Genomic DNA, 18,614 nt, shown 5'->3' with positions numbered 1-18,614 from the left:
ATGGTAAAGGCATTTCAGAGGCTTCACTTCTTATGGGCTGACGCAGCAGCACAGAACTTTTTTCCCTAAATCTTAAAGGAATAAACAAAGAGGATGAATGAAAGAAAGAATAAGGAAACCTACCCCATTTTTGATCTGTTCATTCTCTATTCTCCCTTCTTATTTTAAGTCCCTGCAGTATTTATACCCAGATCTGATTATCAGTTTTTGCTCTTTCCTGCCTTGCTGGAGACAAGGTACATAGTTTAAAGAAAATGAACTTGGGCAGAAATTCAAGAGGGATGGTGTGTAAATGGACACCAGAGACAGGACCTCCTGCAGCTCTGGGATGATCTGTAGGTTTTGGGCACTTCAGCAGGCTTTAACTGGTATTTCTGGTAGGCATCATGGCAGGGATTTGCTCTTTTCTTGAAGAGTTTTCATCTCTTGCGAGTTGTCCCACTGACAATGCTGTGTTCCTGCCCTTTTCTTCTTTTCCACCAAAGATAGCAGTGGGCAGCCTTGTAGCTTAGGGTAAATTAGCTATTGAGACATTTTCAATGAGAACCAGCTACCCAAAAGAACACCTTGAAGGGCTGGATCATTTAGCAGTTTGTGCCTTGTTTTAACCATGTTCACAATTACAGAGCTGCAAACCACCCTGAGCAGCCTTATGCACTGTGCTGCACAGAAATCAGGCAGAGAGTCAAGTCTATCTTGACCCATCCCCAAATGATACCAGGTCAAAGCGCTTTCTACAGTAATTTTGGGTAAATCAGAGCTGATACCTGTATTCAGTTTTCTGATCCTTTTTTTTATTCGCTAAATTAAAAGCGTTGTAGAAGCTCCAGAAAGCCTCCTATGTCACATATGACCTCCTCATACCACATGCAGATAACTTTCTGTAAATTTAAGCCAAATAATTTCATGATAAAACATCTCATGTGGTCTCAGACAGTTTCTGTCTAAGCCCCATGATGCAAATGACACCGTGATTCCCGAGCAGCAGGATTCAGTGTGCAGCATCTCCAGCAGCACTCTCATAATTTTGAAGACTTTAATTCAAAGCCAATCAACACTCAGCATCTGAATACAAAACTTTTCAGATTCAAATTGCTATGGCAGTTCACAAGCAGGAAAATAGAAATGTTTCTTAGGATTGGATAAATTATGGAACCAACAAGGTTTTCAAAGAGGAAGCCTAGTTATAGCTAAGGTAAAGCATGTGGTGGTGCAACTTTACAGCCTATGTGGGATTGCCCCTTGTTAATGTTTGGATGAGAGATGGTGGAACTTGAAAGCTGGGTGTGGAGCATACATTTTTCCTAGGAGTTGTCTGAGATATATATGCCCATCAGCTGGGCTAGATGGTTGTTGTAGGCACTATCCAAAGGAACTATTCTATTCCACTCTGTTCTATCCTCATATTTGCACAAAATGAATGCCCACTCCAAAAATATTGTGCCTGCGATGTTCTAAAATGCAGAAGAAGCCAAAGCATCAGTCTTGTAAACAAGCGACCGAAGCCAAATTTAAGGATTTCCAAATTTCCTCTCTAAATCCAAGCCTTGCAGTCTGCTCCTGCAGGTCAGTGAAGGGACTCAGCCTGAAACTGTTTGAAACAACAAACTAAAAGTAGTAAGTCAGGATGTCCCCTCTTTGCTGTAACCTGAACAGGAAAAGGGCACATCTTTCCCTCCAATCTTAATGTAAGGACCTATTTCTGTGGTGATGGTGGTGTTTCTGTGACAGTACTGTAAAGTAGCCTCAGCACCATCTCCCTACCTGGGAGCCAATCCTGAAAATTTCCAAGATAGTAAGCCCAAATACTCGTCCTTGAGAGAGGAAACCCCACGCTGCAAAAACCTAGTGACATACCACAGGGACTCGAGGGCATCGATGATGGCATCTGCAAAGTTTTTGTCTGTTGGGACACTGAAGTATTCGCGGCAGTAACTTGGTCTGACTCCAAGGATTTCGACCTCACAACCTATGAGCAAAAAATGTGGTAAGCTCTGCTGTTTCACCTTGATCACCATACCAAGGGGTTCCAATTCAGGTTTGTAAATTCCCTCTGAGATTACTTACCTTACACCCTCCCTGCAGGAAACTGCGCGGTTGGGAAGGGAAAAGGGGAGAGAGGCTGGTCTGATGAGTGCTTGTAGCAAACTGTACATTGGATCCTTTAATTTCCCTCTGTAAAAGGAAGGTCTCTGTGTGACCTTCCCACAATAAAACTCTTGATTCCCTTGTGGCAGACTGTTTCCATCTAAATTGCTAGCTTGTTTTCATTTTAACTACTGTGGTCACATAGCCTCATTTCCAGGCTTCCAACATAATAGATTTAGACATTGTTCCCTGAAAATTCAGCAAATACTTTCCAGTTAGACACGCTGTATCTTATGTTGTAATATCCTTTATAAACCGTATTTTATTATGTGATACTGGCACTCCACTATTAAATCTGTTTCCCAGGAGGTCTTATTAAAACAGCATAAACCAATTAACTCTCTTGGTAACTTGCAGCCTTCCTTGCAAAATACAGTCTGTTTTGAGGCCTAAAAATTTACAGCAACAAATCCTACCGGAGAACATGGCCTTGAACATGGAAAAACATGGGTTTTTGTGAGGTTTCTTTGCCCTTTTGCTCTCCAGTTACTATGCTGCAGAATAACATTAATATTTAAAAGAAGTGTGCTTTCAGAAACGCTGGGTTCAGGTAAATTATTATTCCAGAGCTCCCGAGTCCTCCAATCACTGTTAGGCATTTTCTGGTGTATTCCTTGGGCACAAGGAAGAAAATAAAAAAAGAGATCTTTTGCAATATGGCCTCTGTATACAGCAACACAGTCAGGGCAAAAATGCAACTCTAAACCAAAGCCCAAATGTGTCTACATCTGGGTTCCTCTGCTTCTATTTGGGATGAAAGGAATAGGCATTAAGGATTATCATAAGTTGACTCATTGCTTGGGGTCAGAGAAGGTTGCACAGGAGGTTTAAGCACAGAAAGGGCACTAGAGTAAGCAGAACTACTATGAGAGATGATTTACAGCGGTTTGCTTACTGGGATGCTCAACAAAAAGAATTTTGCAGTGTCTTGCATTTCAGCCCACATGTGTTTACATCACCAAGGTCCAGTACTGGGACACAAGGAAAAGGCACAACACTTGCAGGCTAAGCTGGCTAAGAGACTTCTGATTGTGACTGCTTAGGAGTACCATGGAAGATTAGAAAAAATTAAATACTTAAGCTTAGGAAGTTTTTTTAAAAATCTTCACTGATTTGCAGAAAGCCAGACAAGTCAGATGGAAATTAGCCTTTCTAGAAGGTAGAGACCTAGCATACATGGGAGATTCAGTCTCTTCACCTGTGGCAACAACTTCCATGTCTCCACATAGTCTGTGTGTTTTAAGGGACTCCATCTGTTATGATTAATTATTTGCAAAAATAAACATGAAATGTAGTCAAATAATTTATTTTCCTGTAAAAACACATCTTCATGATCTTGAACCTCTATCTAAATTTTATTCCTATTAAAATTGTGGGACTGTGTGATGACACTCACTTTTCGTTCTTCTCCTGTTGCCCCAAACATACGTGATTTAATCCTCCACTTTCTACATGTAGATACTGTATTGTTTATCTCTCCATCACAATCCACCATGAAAGTAATCTGCAACCTGGTTGAAGAGCCTGCAAATTACCTGACAAGAACTGACTCTCTAGACCATCCCACAGTAAAACTTCTATACATCTGCACACAGCACCCTCAAGAAATTATGTTGTGCAGCAGAGACAGGTCCCACCTGCTACCTACCCAAATCATAAAAAAATGTATTCCATGAATTTCCTGAAGTCCTATCCAGGAAGGCCCCTGCCCTGAGGACATGCAGCTTCGGTCTTTTGCAGGATGTCTTGGGTGCTTCCAGCAGCAAAACATGGGCTTACAGCTAAATCAGATGCTAAAAGCGATGCAGTAGTCCTCCGTGGGCTTTGCTAGTATTTCAGGACTGAACTGGAACTTTGGAGCCAGTTTCTTGTCTGACACTTGAGTCTGGGAAAAGATTGGCTCTAAAGCCAGGCAAGAAGTTAAGGATGCACTTGGAAAGATGTTGGGAACACGTAGTATTTTCGTTCAGGTGTATGACTGCTCATAGCCAGTGACTAACACTACCACTTTGCCTCTTTTTGCTTCTTCAGATACTGACATCAGACGGTAATTTTCTCACATAACATCCCTCAGAACTACTCATAAGATAATTTTAACTGGAAGCATTACCCTCTTGGGGATCTGGGATATTTTAGCTGTTGAGATATCTTTGCTATTTCTAGATTGTCAAGTGATGAGCATGACAAAAAAGGCTGTAGACGTAGCAACAATTAGAAATAATTTTGGCCACTAAATATTGATCTTCAAGTGTGCAGTTCATTGGCAGTACCACTGAAAATTCAGGCTGCTTAGATATCAAGAGCTTCCTTTTTGCTTTTAGCCTCTGTGATGAACAGAACTTAAATTTGGATTTTTGATGTTAAGGGTTATTACAATTCCAAAACACTGGCCATGAAGACCCTTTAATATTTAGATCTCATTTTGGTAGAGGCCAGGACAGATGGTAAATTTTCTCATTTAAATATTATGGGAAAGGAAATTAAAACAGATTTGGAGCCAGACAAAGAAAATGTTGAATTTTTTCTTGTTTAAACTACAAATAGTTAAGCTATATTTATGAAGATGTTAGATACCTTTTTTCACAGTTTTGTATGACACAAAACCTTTACTTAAAAACCTGAACTACTGGAGCAGGAATAAGGACTTCTTTCAGAGTGATATATAGGCTCCTCTTTATCTATCTGACATGGAGACCTGAACTTCTGCCAGCTTTAAATTGCATTTCTAAACATTTATTTAAGAGTTGGACACTTCATGTCATAACAGGTTTTGAAAACTTTCCAGATGAGCTGTATGGTCTGGTAAATGTCGTGTTTAAATGGCAAAAGTTGAGTCCAGAGCCTTTTTCCCCCTCTTTCTTTCATTTCAGTGTTTAGAAAAGATGTCACTGCATTTCAGCTGAAGCAGCTGCATACTCAGTTAGCATAGGCTGCTGGAAAATGAAGGAGTTTGAGCACCTATGGTGACACAATCCACTGGGCTGAGGACCACTTCGAAGCTTTGACTTTGCCAGTACTGCCTGGATGCTCCTGCACTCCTCTGGGCATTCTCCATCCGCTGGAGCAGCAGTGCTTCAGATGGGCAACCTGGGCATGAGGCTGAGAACTTCACCCCATGAAGGTTGCCAAGAAAGGAGAAAAATGTCCCTACACGCCAAGGTTTTATATTTTGTCAGAATTGGTGGTTGGGACCCCTGGCATGGTGATATTTTGCCTCATCTGCTTCTAGCGTCAGGAGATCCCAGATGAATTCTGCCCATGAGTTGTCTTTGCTGGGTTTATGTTGGGCTCACAGATAAAACCATGACGGATGGTCATGTGCATCCAACAGCCCTCCTGATCTGTGTTCCTGTTTGCTGGGATCTGGATTTTACTTCTGTAAGCACTGACTATGCATGAGAGAGGAATGTAGGGAAGAATATGAAGCAGCAGTTCTTGCATTCAGACTTTCCAAAGCTTGGAACTGGCCCTGAGGAGGAAATGGCAGTGGTGTAAGTCTATCCTGGGAATCAGCTCTCTGGTATTTCCAGTGCGTTTCTGCTATGGCTGATTGATCTCATTTGTCTTCAATGCTGGCTGAAGAGAAGACAGCATCTTCCAGAACAAAGTTCTGACTCTCTACTGCTGTTCATATGAAGAGTTTCAGAAACTTTTCCTGTTTGGATCTTTATCATATTTGTAAGGTTCATTACTAAGCAGAAGTATATCCTCAGGCTGGAAAGCTAGCCACGAACAGCAGATTATATGCAGTGCAAAAGTCTGTGGGACCTCTACAAACCTTGGTTATTAAATCTTTTTTTTTTTGTTTTATTATTTTCATTTTGTTTGGTATTGCTTCCAAGTCAAATGTCTTGTTAAGAATTAAGGTTTTAAAATGACAGATCTAGAATTTTTATAAAGGATTTTGTCCTCGCTATGGAACTAGAAAACAGTTTAAAAAATTGTATAGGGAAACCGTAATAAATACTACTGCATTTGGAGTGACTTCTGTTTACCCTAGATACACCTGGAGTCCTACTGCAGCCCAACAGCCCTGTGTTTTAGTTCAATAGTTCTACATTTCACCCCACTTCCTGTCCCATGCCTGATCCTGTATGGCATATGTGTCCTTTGAGACCATGGATACCCTCAAAATAAGCAAGTGCTTAAGTGTTTGCTGAACTGAGGCACTGATGGCTTTGCCAAACGTCAGTCATCACAGATAAATAATTAAGGAGGGACAGATGTACATGTCACGGTCCACAGCTAAAATACCATATCCACAAAAAATTCTCCCTCTGTGTCATTAGAGTCAATGCACACACTTGTCAGCGTAAGCACTGGGAAAAGGGAGGCTCTATTGTTCATTGCAATTTTTGACTGGAAATAGCAGGCAGAGTGAAGTGTATACATGTGTGTACAAGGATACACACATATACACCTCATACGTCTTCTCCCCGGGGAGACACTGCTCAAAGGGCAGCATGTAGGAGCTAGGTAAAGTCCAAAGGCATTTAATGGGAAGCGATACTGTTGGGATTTTTATTTCAGCAGCTCTCTGTAGGCTGTTACATCTATTCTGTACATAATTATACCTATTGAGAGCAATTATATTAGTGGGTAAAAATGAATAGTCTATAGAAAGAGGCCTTTTGTAAATTTTTAGAGGAATTCCTACATTCTTGTATAACTATTATTTACATTGCTGTTAGGTCACTTGGGCGATCTTCAATTAGAATCAGCATTGTTTTCAGGGCTTATCCAAACCATTACATATATGTCAGTCACCTTGACTGCCTCTGAGTCCATAAGGCAGTATTGTCACCCTCAGGTCTTTTTGCTCTTCACTACTATAGAAACACTCTGGATGGCTTTTCAGTGTTTTCTGTCTTGGTTTGCTCTTTCTTCTCGTTCCTTAGAACTGTGGACTTTTTTATTCTGGCACACCATTAGCCACATAGCACGGAAAAACTGTGGCCAGGCACATCTGCACTGGGATGCAGAGAGGAGCAGTCTGGGAGCCCACGGTGTGGGTCAGCTGCCTCTGCCCTACTGGCACTGGTTGTATCCAGGACAGCTCTTCTAACAGCTCTAGCCTGCACTTATAATGAGGATATCTGCATACTGATTAGTGTAAGTAGTAGAGTTAAAAGGTAAAAAAGTTGAGAATCTCGGTACTTTGCAAAGCATTTGGTCTGGTTGCAAAGCTGGAACATTTATTTCCATGTGAGTCCCTAAATGGATAGTCTAAGGAGATACTTCTTTTTGTTAAAAAGGACTAATTTTTATACATCTCTAGTATTTTCAGTATCTAACAAATGAGGAACAGAAAGGCTAAGTCCCTCCAAAAGAATGGCTCAGACTCAGAGCTGCTAGGACCTCAATCAACAGTGAAGGAGGACAAGAAGACAAGGATGCTTTGCTTTCAGCTGGACTTTGTTGTCCCCATAGAGCAGATCATCTTCAGCTCTCAGCAACTAATTTCCAGATTAAAACCAAACAAGCATTGTGGGACACTGGTTACTGTTTAACTTTGATTGGACCATGAACCATTCATGGAGCAACCATTCAGCACAGCAGATACCACAGGTGGGCAAGAGGAATAAGCAGCTGGTGGAGAAGGGGATGCTCTGCAAGCCAGTGCCCTCCTGAAGGTAACATTTGGTGGAAAGCTGCCTCCAGTGACACCTCAGTCTTTTCCTTTGCAAGCATATGCAAATTATCATGACCTAAGGAAAGATAATTCATTTCTATGAGTGGTTAGCAAAGCACTCAACATTCTTGTCTGTATTCCAGGACTGTGTTAGAGAGCCATTCCTACAGAATATGGAGTGCTCAGATGTAAAGATGTACTGTTAAGGTGGTAGCAATTTTTCACATGCTTACCTGGCCAATAGTACATGGAAACGTTCTTTTTCGCTTTCATCATTGTGACCCACAAAGGCTCAGATCCATTCCACCAGAGAGGCATCAGGCTTTCTTTATTCACACCAATATCAAAAGATACATTTGCTTTCTGGTCCCACATGTAGTTTCCAGTCATCTGATGGACCTCACAGTGGCGACCTTTAGGGGTGGAGAAAAAAAAAAACCAGCACAATCAGATTGGTGTTCTCCAGCAGAAGGATGCCACCAGCACCACCACTGCTACTACTGGATCATCCAGCAAACCAGCTGAAAAGCCCTGACATGAACTCAGGGATCTCTTACCTTGCAACTGCTCATACAATTTTCTTGACTATTATCTTTTCTTGAGGTGTTCTAGTTAGCTCGCTATATTCCACAGTTCAGCCACCTAAAAGTTAGTTGCTAAAACTTGTCAGCCCCCCATGTTCCCTTCACAGTCAGTGGACAAGAAGAGGCATGTCCAGAAAGCAAATCATGCCACCCCAAGACAGTCATCTCAGATATCTGGGGGCGCATACTGCTCTCTGTTAACGGTAGAGAAAGATCACAGCATTTTCTTAGTTTCAGGCAACCAAATTTTAGACAGCTGAGGCCAGAAGAAACAAACCCCGCACCCCATGGCCTGCTCACCGTCCAGCACCCAGCCCAGACACACAAACCACATCAGCAGCAACCTGCCTGGGGGCCAGCTGGCTCCTCTGACACACGCAGCACCTACCAAGTCTGAGGCCGTTTTAAGGAACCCACCAGCACTCAGAACCAGAGGGCTGTGGGAAGCAGGCTATGAACAGGAGAGGACAAGAACACAATCTGAAAACACTGAACAAAATTCAGGAAACTCACATTTCTCTTTCCTTTATCCATAGGGAACATTGTTTTTCTGCAAACAAGCAAAAACTAGGCAAAACCCTTTATATGTTACTTTTATTTTTCCTTTTTTTTTTTTTTTTTTTTTTTTTTTTTTTTTTTTTTTTTTTTTTTTTTTTAAGTGATCATGCTTTGTTCTTGGTTGTGGGCACAGCAATCATTTCGTCAGGCATGTTCAGCCCTCTTGCTGTATCTTAGGGGCCCTTGGGCAACTTTGTGTTACAAGAAACTAGTATATAATAACCGAGAGATGTCTCCCACTTCTTGTCATTGTCAGAAGAGACTATATTTTAAGAATTATTTTGCAGATGTATTAACAGAAATGGGAAAAGAAATGTTGAAGATTAGGTTGTACTGGAAGTTCCTGATTTCCATATCTTAAAAAGCAACAACTGAAGCATGTGTTAGACACTGTCATCATTAGCTGGTGAGTCATGTTATTGCAGGGATCCAGATAACAGGCTTTGATTATTGTGAGTCTGAGCATGGTGGTCAGAACTGAAATAACCTTGCTATGCTTGTTTTGAAAAGGCGTCATTTCAAGCAGAGGACTCTGTATACTTTGGGTACATGTGACCTTGAAATGAATTTTGAACTCTCCTTCTCTACTACAAAGTATTTCAATTATGCAAAACATTTCCTCCTTCCCACAGGAGAAAAGCAGTCACAATTTGTGGCAGTCACTATTTATGATATTAAATCAAACAGGTTTAATATAGGAGAACTTGTAGATTGGATGGGCAGTAATCTGTCCTCTTTAGGCTGCCAAGTGCTCTCTTTGCTATAAGTCCCAAAAGAGATAGAAGGAAGTCTCTATAGTTCATCAAAAACGCAGCCTTACACTTAGAGGGCAACCTCAGCTTCTTAAAGTCAATGTATTCGTAAGCCTCTATCAACCTGATAAATTGCAGGCAGGCAACTTGTGCCAGCCTGGGAAACTTGTAGTTCAGTACTGAAGCTGTATCTGTATGACACCTGCAGATTAGGTATCTGTATGACTACAGTGTAGTCTTCATTTAGAATCAGTGAACTCTAGCTGCGACTGATGCTGTAGGACTTACGGTCTCCTTTCTGTTTGCCCACGTCTTTAAGGAAGAAATTGGAGGTTGTTCTTCATAATATTGTTGGGAATTTTAATTAACTATTTGCACTAATACAGAGGACAAGATAACTGTACATAGAATTAAGATCGCTTCTCAAGTTTCTTTTGGGTCACCTGTACAATCCCAGTTCTTTATACGCCCTGTTTTAGATTGTTTTCTCCAGCCTAAGAAAATTACCTTTGGTGAGCTTCTTTTGGATTATTATCAAAATAGCAACGTAGTGTTTGAGAGTCACATAAAATGCTGAATTTTTCATTTCTTCCATTACAGCAGCTTTCCTCTGTAATCAAACGTTATCTTAAGAGTTCCAAACAGAAGCAGGGCAAAAAGCAGTTTCAGCATACAGATGTCATTATTAAAACACACTGCAATTGTAGTAAAAATTACTCCTTCCTCAAGCAACATAGGAAAACAAAGAGGGTATAGTTCCCAGGAATATGATAACTGCTGTATCCTTCTGGAAGAGAGCCAGCAAAAGCATTTGCAAGTCTGCATGCTACAGCTTACTTGAACACTACACTTCTTATAGCATTTGTCTTAAGTACATTCCCATGTCTCCAGGCACTTTTGTCAGCATTCAAATGGATCTCTGCAAAACAAAGATGAAATAAAAAAAAAAAAACAAACCAACAAAACACACAGCCATTTGGCCACCCAAAATAGCAGCACAGTAACCCTGAGCGCTGTGCACCCTACACTGGCTGTATGTGACATCTGGAAACCAGAGCGTGTGCTCCTGCAGCATTTGCTACAGGAATGACCTCTTCATTCTTTGATGATCTTTCACTGACTGCATGTCAGGATTACAAGTAGGCACAATACATCATAAAGGGACCACCTGTGTGTAAATCTACAAGAGAAAATGTACTTCTGAGACACTCAATCTTTTCTTTACAAGAGAGGCAGTGTGTGACAGATGTGCAATGCTAAGGTGCATAAGGCAACAAAATAGAGGTAAATTACCTCTGCACTGAGCAAATGAGTTTTATCAGAGAACTCAGGGTGTGTGTATTAGCCAACACAGAAAAGGTACTGCAATCTGATGATGACATCAGCGCTAAATGTAGCTAAATGTACTCTCTGATATTATATACATACCTTGCTACTATGGTGAGACCTTTCCTCTCATGTCCTTGCTCTGTGAGCAGTGACAAAAGCCAGGAGGGCAGATGCAAGCATAGACATATATAGCATGAGGCTATACAGGTTGGGGAAGAATTAAGTTCCTCCATGCAAACAGTGGATGACTTGCCCTATGAAATGCTCTGCTCATATCACTGCCTGCCATAAGGATGAAGAGAACATGACTTTAAAGTCACCAGCACCATATTCCTGTTCTGGAGCAGATAGCATGGTATTGCTGCCCCCAAGGACTGAGGTTTGATATATGCCCTACTCTGCTGTTCCCCTGGTGGGTCTCATCTGCTCTGATTTGAAAAGAAAAACCACGTGGAAAAAAACAAAATCCACATGTGAAACCTTATGTGGCCTGGAGAAGACCAGGGCTCATGAGAAATTCAGGGGCAGCGCTGGTCCAGGCAAAGCAGCTCTGCCATCTGCGGACCCCCAAGTAAAAACAGTACTTGCAAGATGAGCACAGGCAATTCATGTTCCTAAAAGAGCTCGCTGGCAAAGACTTTCCAATGCTTTATGACCTCCAATACCAGAAAGAGCCAAAGCACAAACACCTTAGCCTGCACCAGGCAAGACTTTGCAATCCAAGTAGGATCACATCAAAAGGCACAGAAAAATCTCTGCTATACACAGCATTAATTTTTTTTTTCCCTGAAGGGGATTAACTTAGTAAGAGCACGAAACTCTTGATTCAGTGCTTTCATCAAGGGGCCAGGGCTGGGGTGCACAAAAATTGCTGATAAAGTGTTCAGCTGAGGTATTGCAGATGCCCTCTTGTGCGAGAAGTCAGGTCTTGTGTCCCTGGAGAGCAGGGACTCCAAACCATCAGTTCCTCTCCTGAACCCTGCGCTGACAGTGGTGGGCTGAGGGACCACTCTGGGACCCCTGACCACACACAGCTGGGTACAGCTGGAGGGCACCACAGCTCCAAGTCTACAGAAGGCCAGAACAAAACAACGGGCAAAGCTCTTGCCTGCACCATCAGAGAGAATATGAGCCTCTGGCAGTTTTCTGTCAGTCAGCTGTAACTTTGCTCTGGGCAAAGAAATACCTTGATATGTCAATGTCCAGTCACTGCCTCTAGTAGGTGGTAGTAGGCACACTAGCTGTGAGATGTGAGGCTGTAATTAGTAAGAAGGAAAAAACTCCGTATTTCAATTCCTAGCATGTGAACTTGTGTTAGAGAAAACTGTTCTGTTCTCCACTTTGGAAGTGTTTCCATTTTTCTAATTGGTAGAAAGAAACCATAGATTTTTACAATATTTTTTCTATAGGTGAAAGAGAAAAATCTTGGTGCTTGGCATTGCAGCCTTTCTGCAGGTGTTGAGTAAACAAAGTGAGAGGAAGAATGTGAAAATTAAAATCTCCATGGTTCCCACTGTCTTCTCCAGCCTGCCCTTGCCTGCCTTGCCCTACCCCTTCCCTGCCAATTAATAGTATTACCACAGACTTCTTCAGCTCTTTTTCTTCCCAACACACAGTTTTTGAAATGGAAAGCTAATGAATCCAAGAAAAAGAAGACACTTGATTTCAAAACTGTATGTCATGAACTGAACCTTCTAAATCCTTGCTGCTGCTGGCATCTGTAGTTGTTTGAAGAGGAGCAAAAGGAAAAAAAATCCTATTCCCTTGACACTTATTACCCACTTTGTGTCCTTCTGGCTTTTTTCTAAGCTTGGATAGTGAAGTAGACATAGTTTCAGTTCATATGTAGCAATAATAAACTTCTCTCTGGTACTCCTATCCTTTCATTTTTTGTGCCCCAGACAACGTACAGGTATTGCTTACCTGTAGTTAAGAACTTGATTAACTGTTCAATAGAAACTGTCAGCATCCTTATCTGAACCAAGCTGGAATCTGGATACCATTAACTGGGCAGCAGAAAAGGGGCATCCACTAGAACCAGCCAGACTCCAGAGGATTCCAGGGGTAGGAGCCCAAAGGATATTCGCTACCAGAAAACATAGAATAAATGGAGGGCAGTGCATGTTGATTTGCTGTGCTCAGGGGAAAACAGAAGTAGACTGGTTATTTATTAGCCTTCAGCCTCATCCACCAAGCCCCTTAGCAGTGAAGTGTGCCAACATCAAGAGTGAGGAGTGGAGGGAGGACACCTGAAACATGGAAGATAGGTGAAACCTTCAGTCTAGCAGAGCAGACCTTGATGTCATGCATCCCTGGGATCTGTTCCATGTTGACCCTTTCCCTCCTGCCACCCAGAGAAGGAGGTGATGGCAGATGCAGGAATGAGTGGCAGTGACTGAGAAAGCATCACCAATCACCCCTGTATTTTAGAGAAGCCCCAAACATGCCATCACTGTTTTACAGCAAGCCCTGCAAAGGCCACAGCCCTCACTTTTGTGCAGGAGACTGAAACATCCTCTGTTCAACCTCCTCCCCCACCCCACAAGCTTCATGGGACCTTTCAGCCCCTCTTGCCACTTATTTAAGATCGGGTTCTGTCCAAAGGGATATGGAGGCCCCTTCCTTGCTCCTCTTCCAAAGCAATTCCCCACCCACCTCTGCAGTCAGGGACTCCCTCTGCTTTTCATGGAGGCCAAGTGAAATACAGCTCTTGGACGTGGGACCACACAGCTGACCAGGCAGCTGGCACATCCCCATGAAGGACCTGCCAGAAAAACTTCATTTCTTGTTAGGATCTTGGAAAATAAATCCCCTCTGGGTTTCCGTCTCAGATATGATACTGTCTGCCTGTGTTTATGCTGGCTGGAAATGTGAGGGGGCCCTCCCTGTGTGCCCCGAGCTGGAGGGGACTGCAGGAGAGCTGGAGTACAGGCAGTCCTCCAGCACCCTTCCAACACCTGCGGGTTGGCAGGTGAGGGAGACCCAAACCCTCAGTTTGAGAGCACTTTTGCTCTACAGATATGGCACGAAGGGCTCTTAAGCAATAACTCATGCTTGCAGCTGCTGCAGGGGAGACCTCAGACTTTCCACTGAGCTTGGCGTGAGAGCTCCCTGCAGCGCCAGGCCACAGCAGGGAAAGAGAAAAATTAAAATCTCTCCACAGGGTAACAACCCTGGTGGCTTGTGGTCTTAATTCCTTCCTTTGCAAAACAAACAGTACATGGTGTGATTAAGGGAGCTTTCTGGGATACACGTATTTGGACTCTTTCTTCCCTCCCTTGCCAAGCCCATGAAGAGCCCTGCAAAAGCTCTCTTGTATGTCATCAGCAACACGTTTTACCTAATTCTCCATTTTATGTCTTGCAGGTCAACAACTCCAGTATCATAACTGCACCGTGTAGAGCTAGGTCACCAGGTAGGATTTTTATGCCATTGTGGAAGCCAAGAATGAGAAACAAGGCGTGAATGAAGTTGCTAGAGAAGACTGCTTTTCAAAGAGTCAGATTTTGAGCCAGCACATCCTTGGGCTACCTTACTCTGCACTAGATTATTGTAACAAAACAACTTCTCCAGTTGAATGTCAGTGAGATCCCTTTGCACCAGCACTAACTTAGCTTTTGTTTGGTGCTTCTTCAAGCAGATAGCAGGTTATGATGCCAATTACCTGACTTGCAGGAAGACTGGAGCTTCGTCTCAAGCTCAGAACCACTGAGCGACTTTACATGAAGAAGGCAAACCGTTAGCATTTAATTCTAGGCTCTGGTTTTCCTTCTCATAGTTGTTGTAGGTGTGGAGAAAAAGAAAAGACCTCAGACACAGGCCCTCAGTTTTGCGCTGAGGTCTTCTGTGTCACCTGGGGAAGCTCCAGCAAGTATCTTCTCATAGGTTAACAGCAGCAGCAGTCATAAGTAGGAGGGGGACCCATGAAGAGCTCTGCCATTGCCCTGCAGCACTGCATTATCACAGGCAAGTCACCTCCCTCCCGTGCTTCCCTTCCAAAATTTATCCTAGTTGTTTACCCAGGTTAGGTGTTGTTCATCCATCTGCATCGATGCTTCACCAAGCACTTTGTCTCAGCAAAACAGGGTGTGCTTCTCATTAGCATCCATTAGGTATTTGCTTTTAGAAACGAGGCTCTTAGTCAACAGCTACAGCTGTATCTATTTGGTTATAGCTTTGAAAATCTCAGTACACTTGCCACTTCCCATGAATATTAAATTCAGTAAGGCTGCCCTCTTGAAATCACTGGTAAAGTAAAACATAAAGACTGGAAGATCCTGCTGATAACTGGGCAGCTGTGCTGCGTGCCATTGCTTGCTAGCTGCCCATTCCAGAGGAAAGCTGTGCTCTGGCAGGGCTGAAGTGCAGAGTTTGGCATCTGCACTCAGAGGCATTGGGGCTGATGCTGCTGACTCTGCTGTCATCCATAACCTCTGCTTGCAGGTCTGGGCAGGAGGAAGAGGTGAGTTCATGTTTGAGGAGACTGACCTGTCCCAAGAGTGATGGTATTTGAGGAGCAGAGTCCACNGTGCACAGACTGGACACAGCTTAATGCTACATCTGCTGCGTGTCCCAGACTCCCGACACAACCTCTCCTTTCTGTGGAGACAGCACCACGGCCCTGAAGGGTAAGAACAGTGCAGCCATGGGACTTACCCTGCTGTCATGCCAGGACAGAACCATGGGGTCCACTAGCACCCTGAGGGCTCAAAGGCACTCTTGGGCCTTCCTTTTGGCATGTTTATTACCTGAACTTTGTCCTCTGTTGGTTCCTGACCTATTTAACACTACTGTGGCTCACACGCTAGGAGGGTGAATTGCTATCTGCAATTAAGTTATATTTGCATTGATATCCTCATCATAAAGTCTGGAAGACTTGCAAGAAGAGTTAAAGCTGGTCTCACAGATTATCTCATTGCTTCAGGCTGGGGTGTAGAACTATGGAACCTTAAAAATGTGAAGTCTGCTAGTGGTACTTCATCACCTAAAACAAAACTCCTTTATGAGCTTAAAGCAGGATGTTTTCAAAGCTCCTCAAAAGGCTGATTAGAGACTTCACTCTATTCGTACACCCTTAATAGGAGAGATCACCAAATGTGGTAAGGAGTGAAATGTGTCGCTCACTTTCCCTCTTTGACAACTCCATCCAAAGACTTTTTGCACCCATGAAGTGTTAGGCTGGTTTGCCTATGTACACCTAAAGAATACGGTCTGGATTGGAACAACATCTCTATTTTCAGTTACAATATTAATTCTGCATTCATACGTTTGCACCAAGTCATTAAAAAAACAAACAAATAATTTAAAAAAAAAACAAAACAAAACACCACAAAAAAAACCCTTGTGGTGGTTTTGCACTCTTTTCTCTTCAGAGATGAGCAAGAGAAAGGTGTTCCTCTTGAGAGAAGGGGAGGAAGGAGTTAAGCATCTTTGAAACTAGCTGGGCACAACTGATGTCAGATATCTGTCTTACAATGACATCTATTTGCTTTCCCAGCAAGCAGTATATGGATCACTGGGCACTGCATTGTTTCAAGGATAGCAGAAGATGCCACATATCTTAGGAGAGGATAGATTTTCTCGCTCCTCCTTATTAGGTAGAAGCTCTGGTTTGTTAAATAACTTCAGAGTGGAACCCAATCAGAAACTCCAGGAAAAAAAATGGTTTTATTTTTTTTCACTTAAGTGTTGTTTCCTGGGTGTCTGTCTCTGATGGAATTGGCCCAGCTGTACTCTGTGCAGCTTCCTTGTGTCACTGTAATCATGTAATCAAAAAAACTGCAGGGGAGCAAAAGCAAAAATTCTTAATGTTTTTCTATTTGGGTATTTCAGATTATTACAGATATGATGACTTAGGGCAAAGTTAAGACAGGGACCTGTGAAAACAAAGTTGGCTAAGTTTAAACAGAAATGTAATGCTGAACTTCCCAAAACAGACCTGCTGGCTGAAACTCAGTTCTTATTGTAGGCACACCGAGTTTTTACATTTTTATTAAGTGGAAAGTCCTTGAGCTGGCTCTGTATTCATTTCTATGCATTTCCCACTTATTTTTATGTGCCTATATATAAATGCAGTGGCAGCAGGTAGGGACCCAGCAACACAGTGGATTAGCAGAGTGGAACTTCAAAAATAAGGTCCAGGAGGCATTTCCAAGTTTGGGGCAGGTTTCAGAAAAGCAATACTGGGCTGTAATGCCACAGTGCTTTAAATCTCCCAACCAAAAGCATGACTTTTGTCATTTTTGTATCTTCTTTGGAGGAAAAAGTCAAAGGGAGCTGCCCTCCACGTCGGCACAGGGAGCCAGCAGCTCCGAGGAGCATCACAGCACAGAAATGCAAGTACTCACCTGTCATCAGCGTGTAGTAATTTGGGTAGGAGAGGCTGGGGAAGTCTGGGGTCATGTAATCCACCTTCACCCCCATGTTCACAATGTCCCGAAAGCCCGGCAGACCCTCCAGCTCGCTGTCATCGATGTAGTCGAAGCGAAAGCCGTCGAGCAGGAATACCAGGAGCTTGCGGTGGGCCGAGGGGGCGGCGGGAAGAGGCAGGAGGGCGGCGAGGGCAGCGGCCAGGAGGGCGGCGAGGAGGCTGTGGTTCCCCATGGCAGGCAGCAGAGAGGGATCTGCGGCAGCTCCGGGGCCGGACCTGGCACTGCTGTCCCTGTCCCGCTTCCAGCGCCCGCGTTAAAGCTACAGCGCTGCCCCGCGCCGCGGGCGTGGGAGGTCACAGGTTAATTACAAGCAGATGATTAACCTCGAGCTGAGCGAAGAGCTCGATATTTCCCAGCTGCAGGAAAAAAAAAAAAAAAAAAAAAAAAGCTTCGCAAGGATGGGGAAAACACAGACACAAAAGTAACTAGAGGCTCTAGGGACACTGGGCTGACACACCCGAGGAAGGCGAGCGAGGGCACACTGCCCGTGGCCCCGGTGAGGAGGGGCCCGGCGCCCGGCCACGCTCCCAGCGCTGCCTGCACAGAGCGGAGCCCGCTCCGCCGACACACAGCTCCGCTTCGGGGCTGCGGCTGGCAGAGGTCTCACAGAGAGGGGCTGCTTGCTTTAAGAGAGAGCATTACATCTCCAGCCACGTGAAGGTGCGCTTTCTTCTCCTGTCTCCGGCAGTGGCTTGCAGTAGAAACTCAGGCTGAGATTAAGGCAAAGAGTCTCTCCAGTTGGGAAGTGTCGTTTGTGAGTTGAGGTCCAGTGTTTCAATGGCACCGCCGTGCCGCAGAACACCAGCTGAGCAAGCTCACCTACACAAGGACACGAGTCCCTGCAAAGGACCCTGTCCTCTCTGCTTCCTCTGTGCTGCACTGGGACTAATCCAGTTCTCTATATTAATATTAGATATTAGATATTAAATGCTGGATGATGCCCAATTTCATATTAAAAATGAAAAAAACGTTCACATTTAAGTCACAAGTCACTGTGAGGTTCTTCTCCTTCACAGGAACCTAACTATACCTCTAATGCAATGCCAGCACCTGCTGCACACCACAATTGCATATCTCACTAAGCGTTTTGTTTTTCCCAAATTGAAGAATTTCATAGTATTTATAATGTTGTCTCACACTGTGGGAAATGCCCTTTGCAGATGTTTACACCTGGGGAAGG

The 18,614-nt window shown here is 43.5% G+C and overlaps 1 protein-coding gene across 1 annotated transcript in view; it reads right to left on the bottom strand.

Moving 5' to 3' along the window:
* The window catches only part of ENPP6 (ectonucleotide pyrophosphatase/phosphodiesterase 6), a 28,710-nt gene extending 11,070 nt beyond the window's left edge, over positions 1-17,640 (bottom strand). The window contains exons 1-3 of the mRNA XM_027879878.1: positions 17,351-17,640; positions 8,014-8,193; positions 1,858-1,969 (exon numbers count right to left, since the gene is read on the bottom strand). Of these exons, the coding sequence (XP_027735679.1) occupies positions 1,858-1,969; positions 8,014-8,193; positions 17,351-17,606 (548 nt within the window). The 5' untranslated portion in view covers positions 17,607-17,640. The remainder of the gene's footprint in view (positions 1-1,857; positions 1,970-8,013; positions 8,194-17,350) is intronic.
* Between the last annotated feature and the right edge of the window lie 974 nt (positions 17,641-18,614).

The sequence above is a fragment of the Empidonax traillii genome, unplaced genomic scaffold (assembly GCF_003031625.1).
Source record: "Empidonax traillii isolate 1590-97213 ecotype Southwest subspecies unplaced genomic scaffold, ASM303162v1 scaffold60:size2069287, whole genome shotgun sequence".
NCBI lineage: Eukaryota > Metazoa > Chordata > Aves > Passeriformes > Tyrannidae > Empidonax > Empidonax traillii.
Note: the sequence above shows the minus strand (reverse complement) of the source record. Positions and strands in the feature narration are given on the sequence as shown.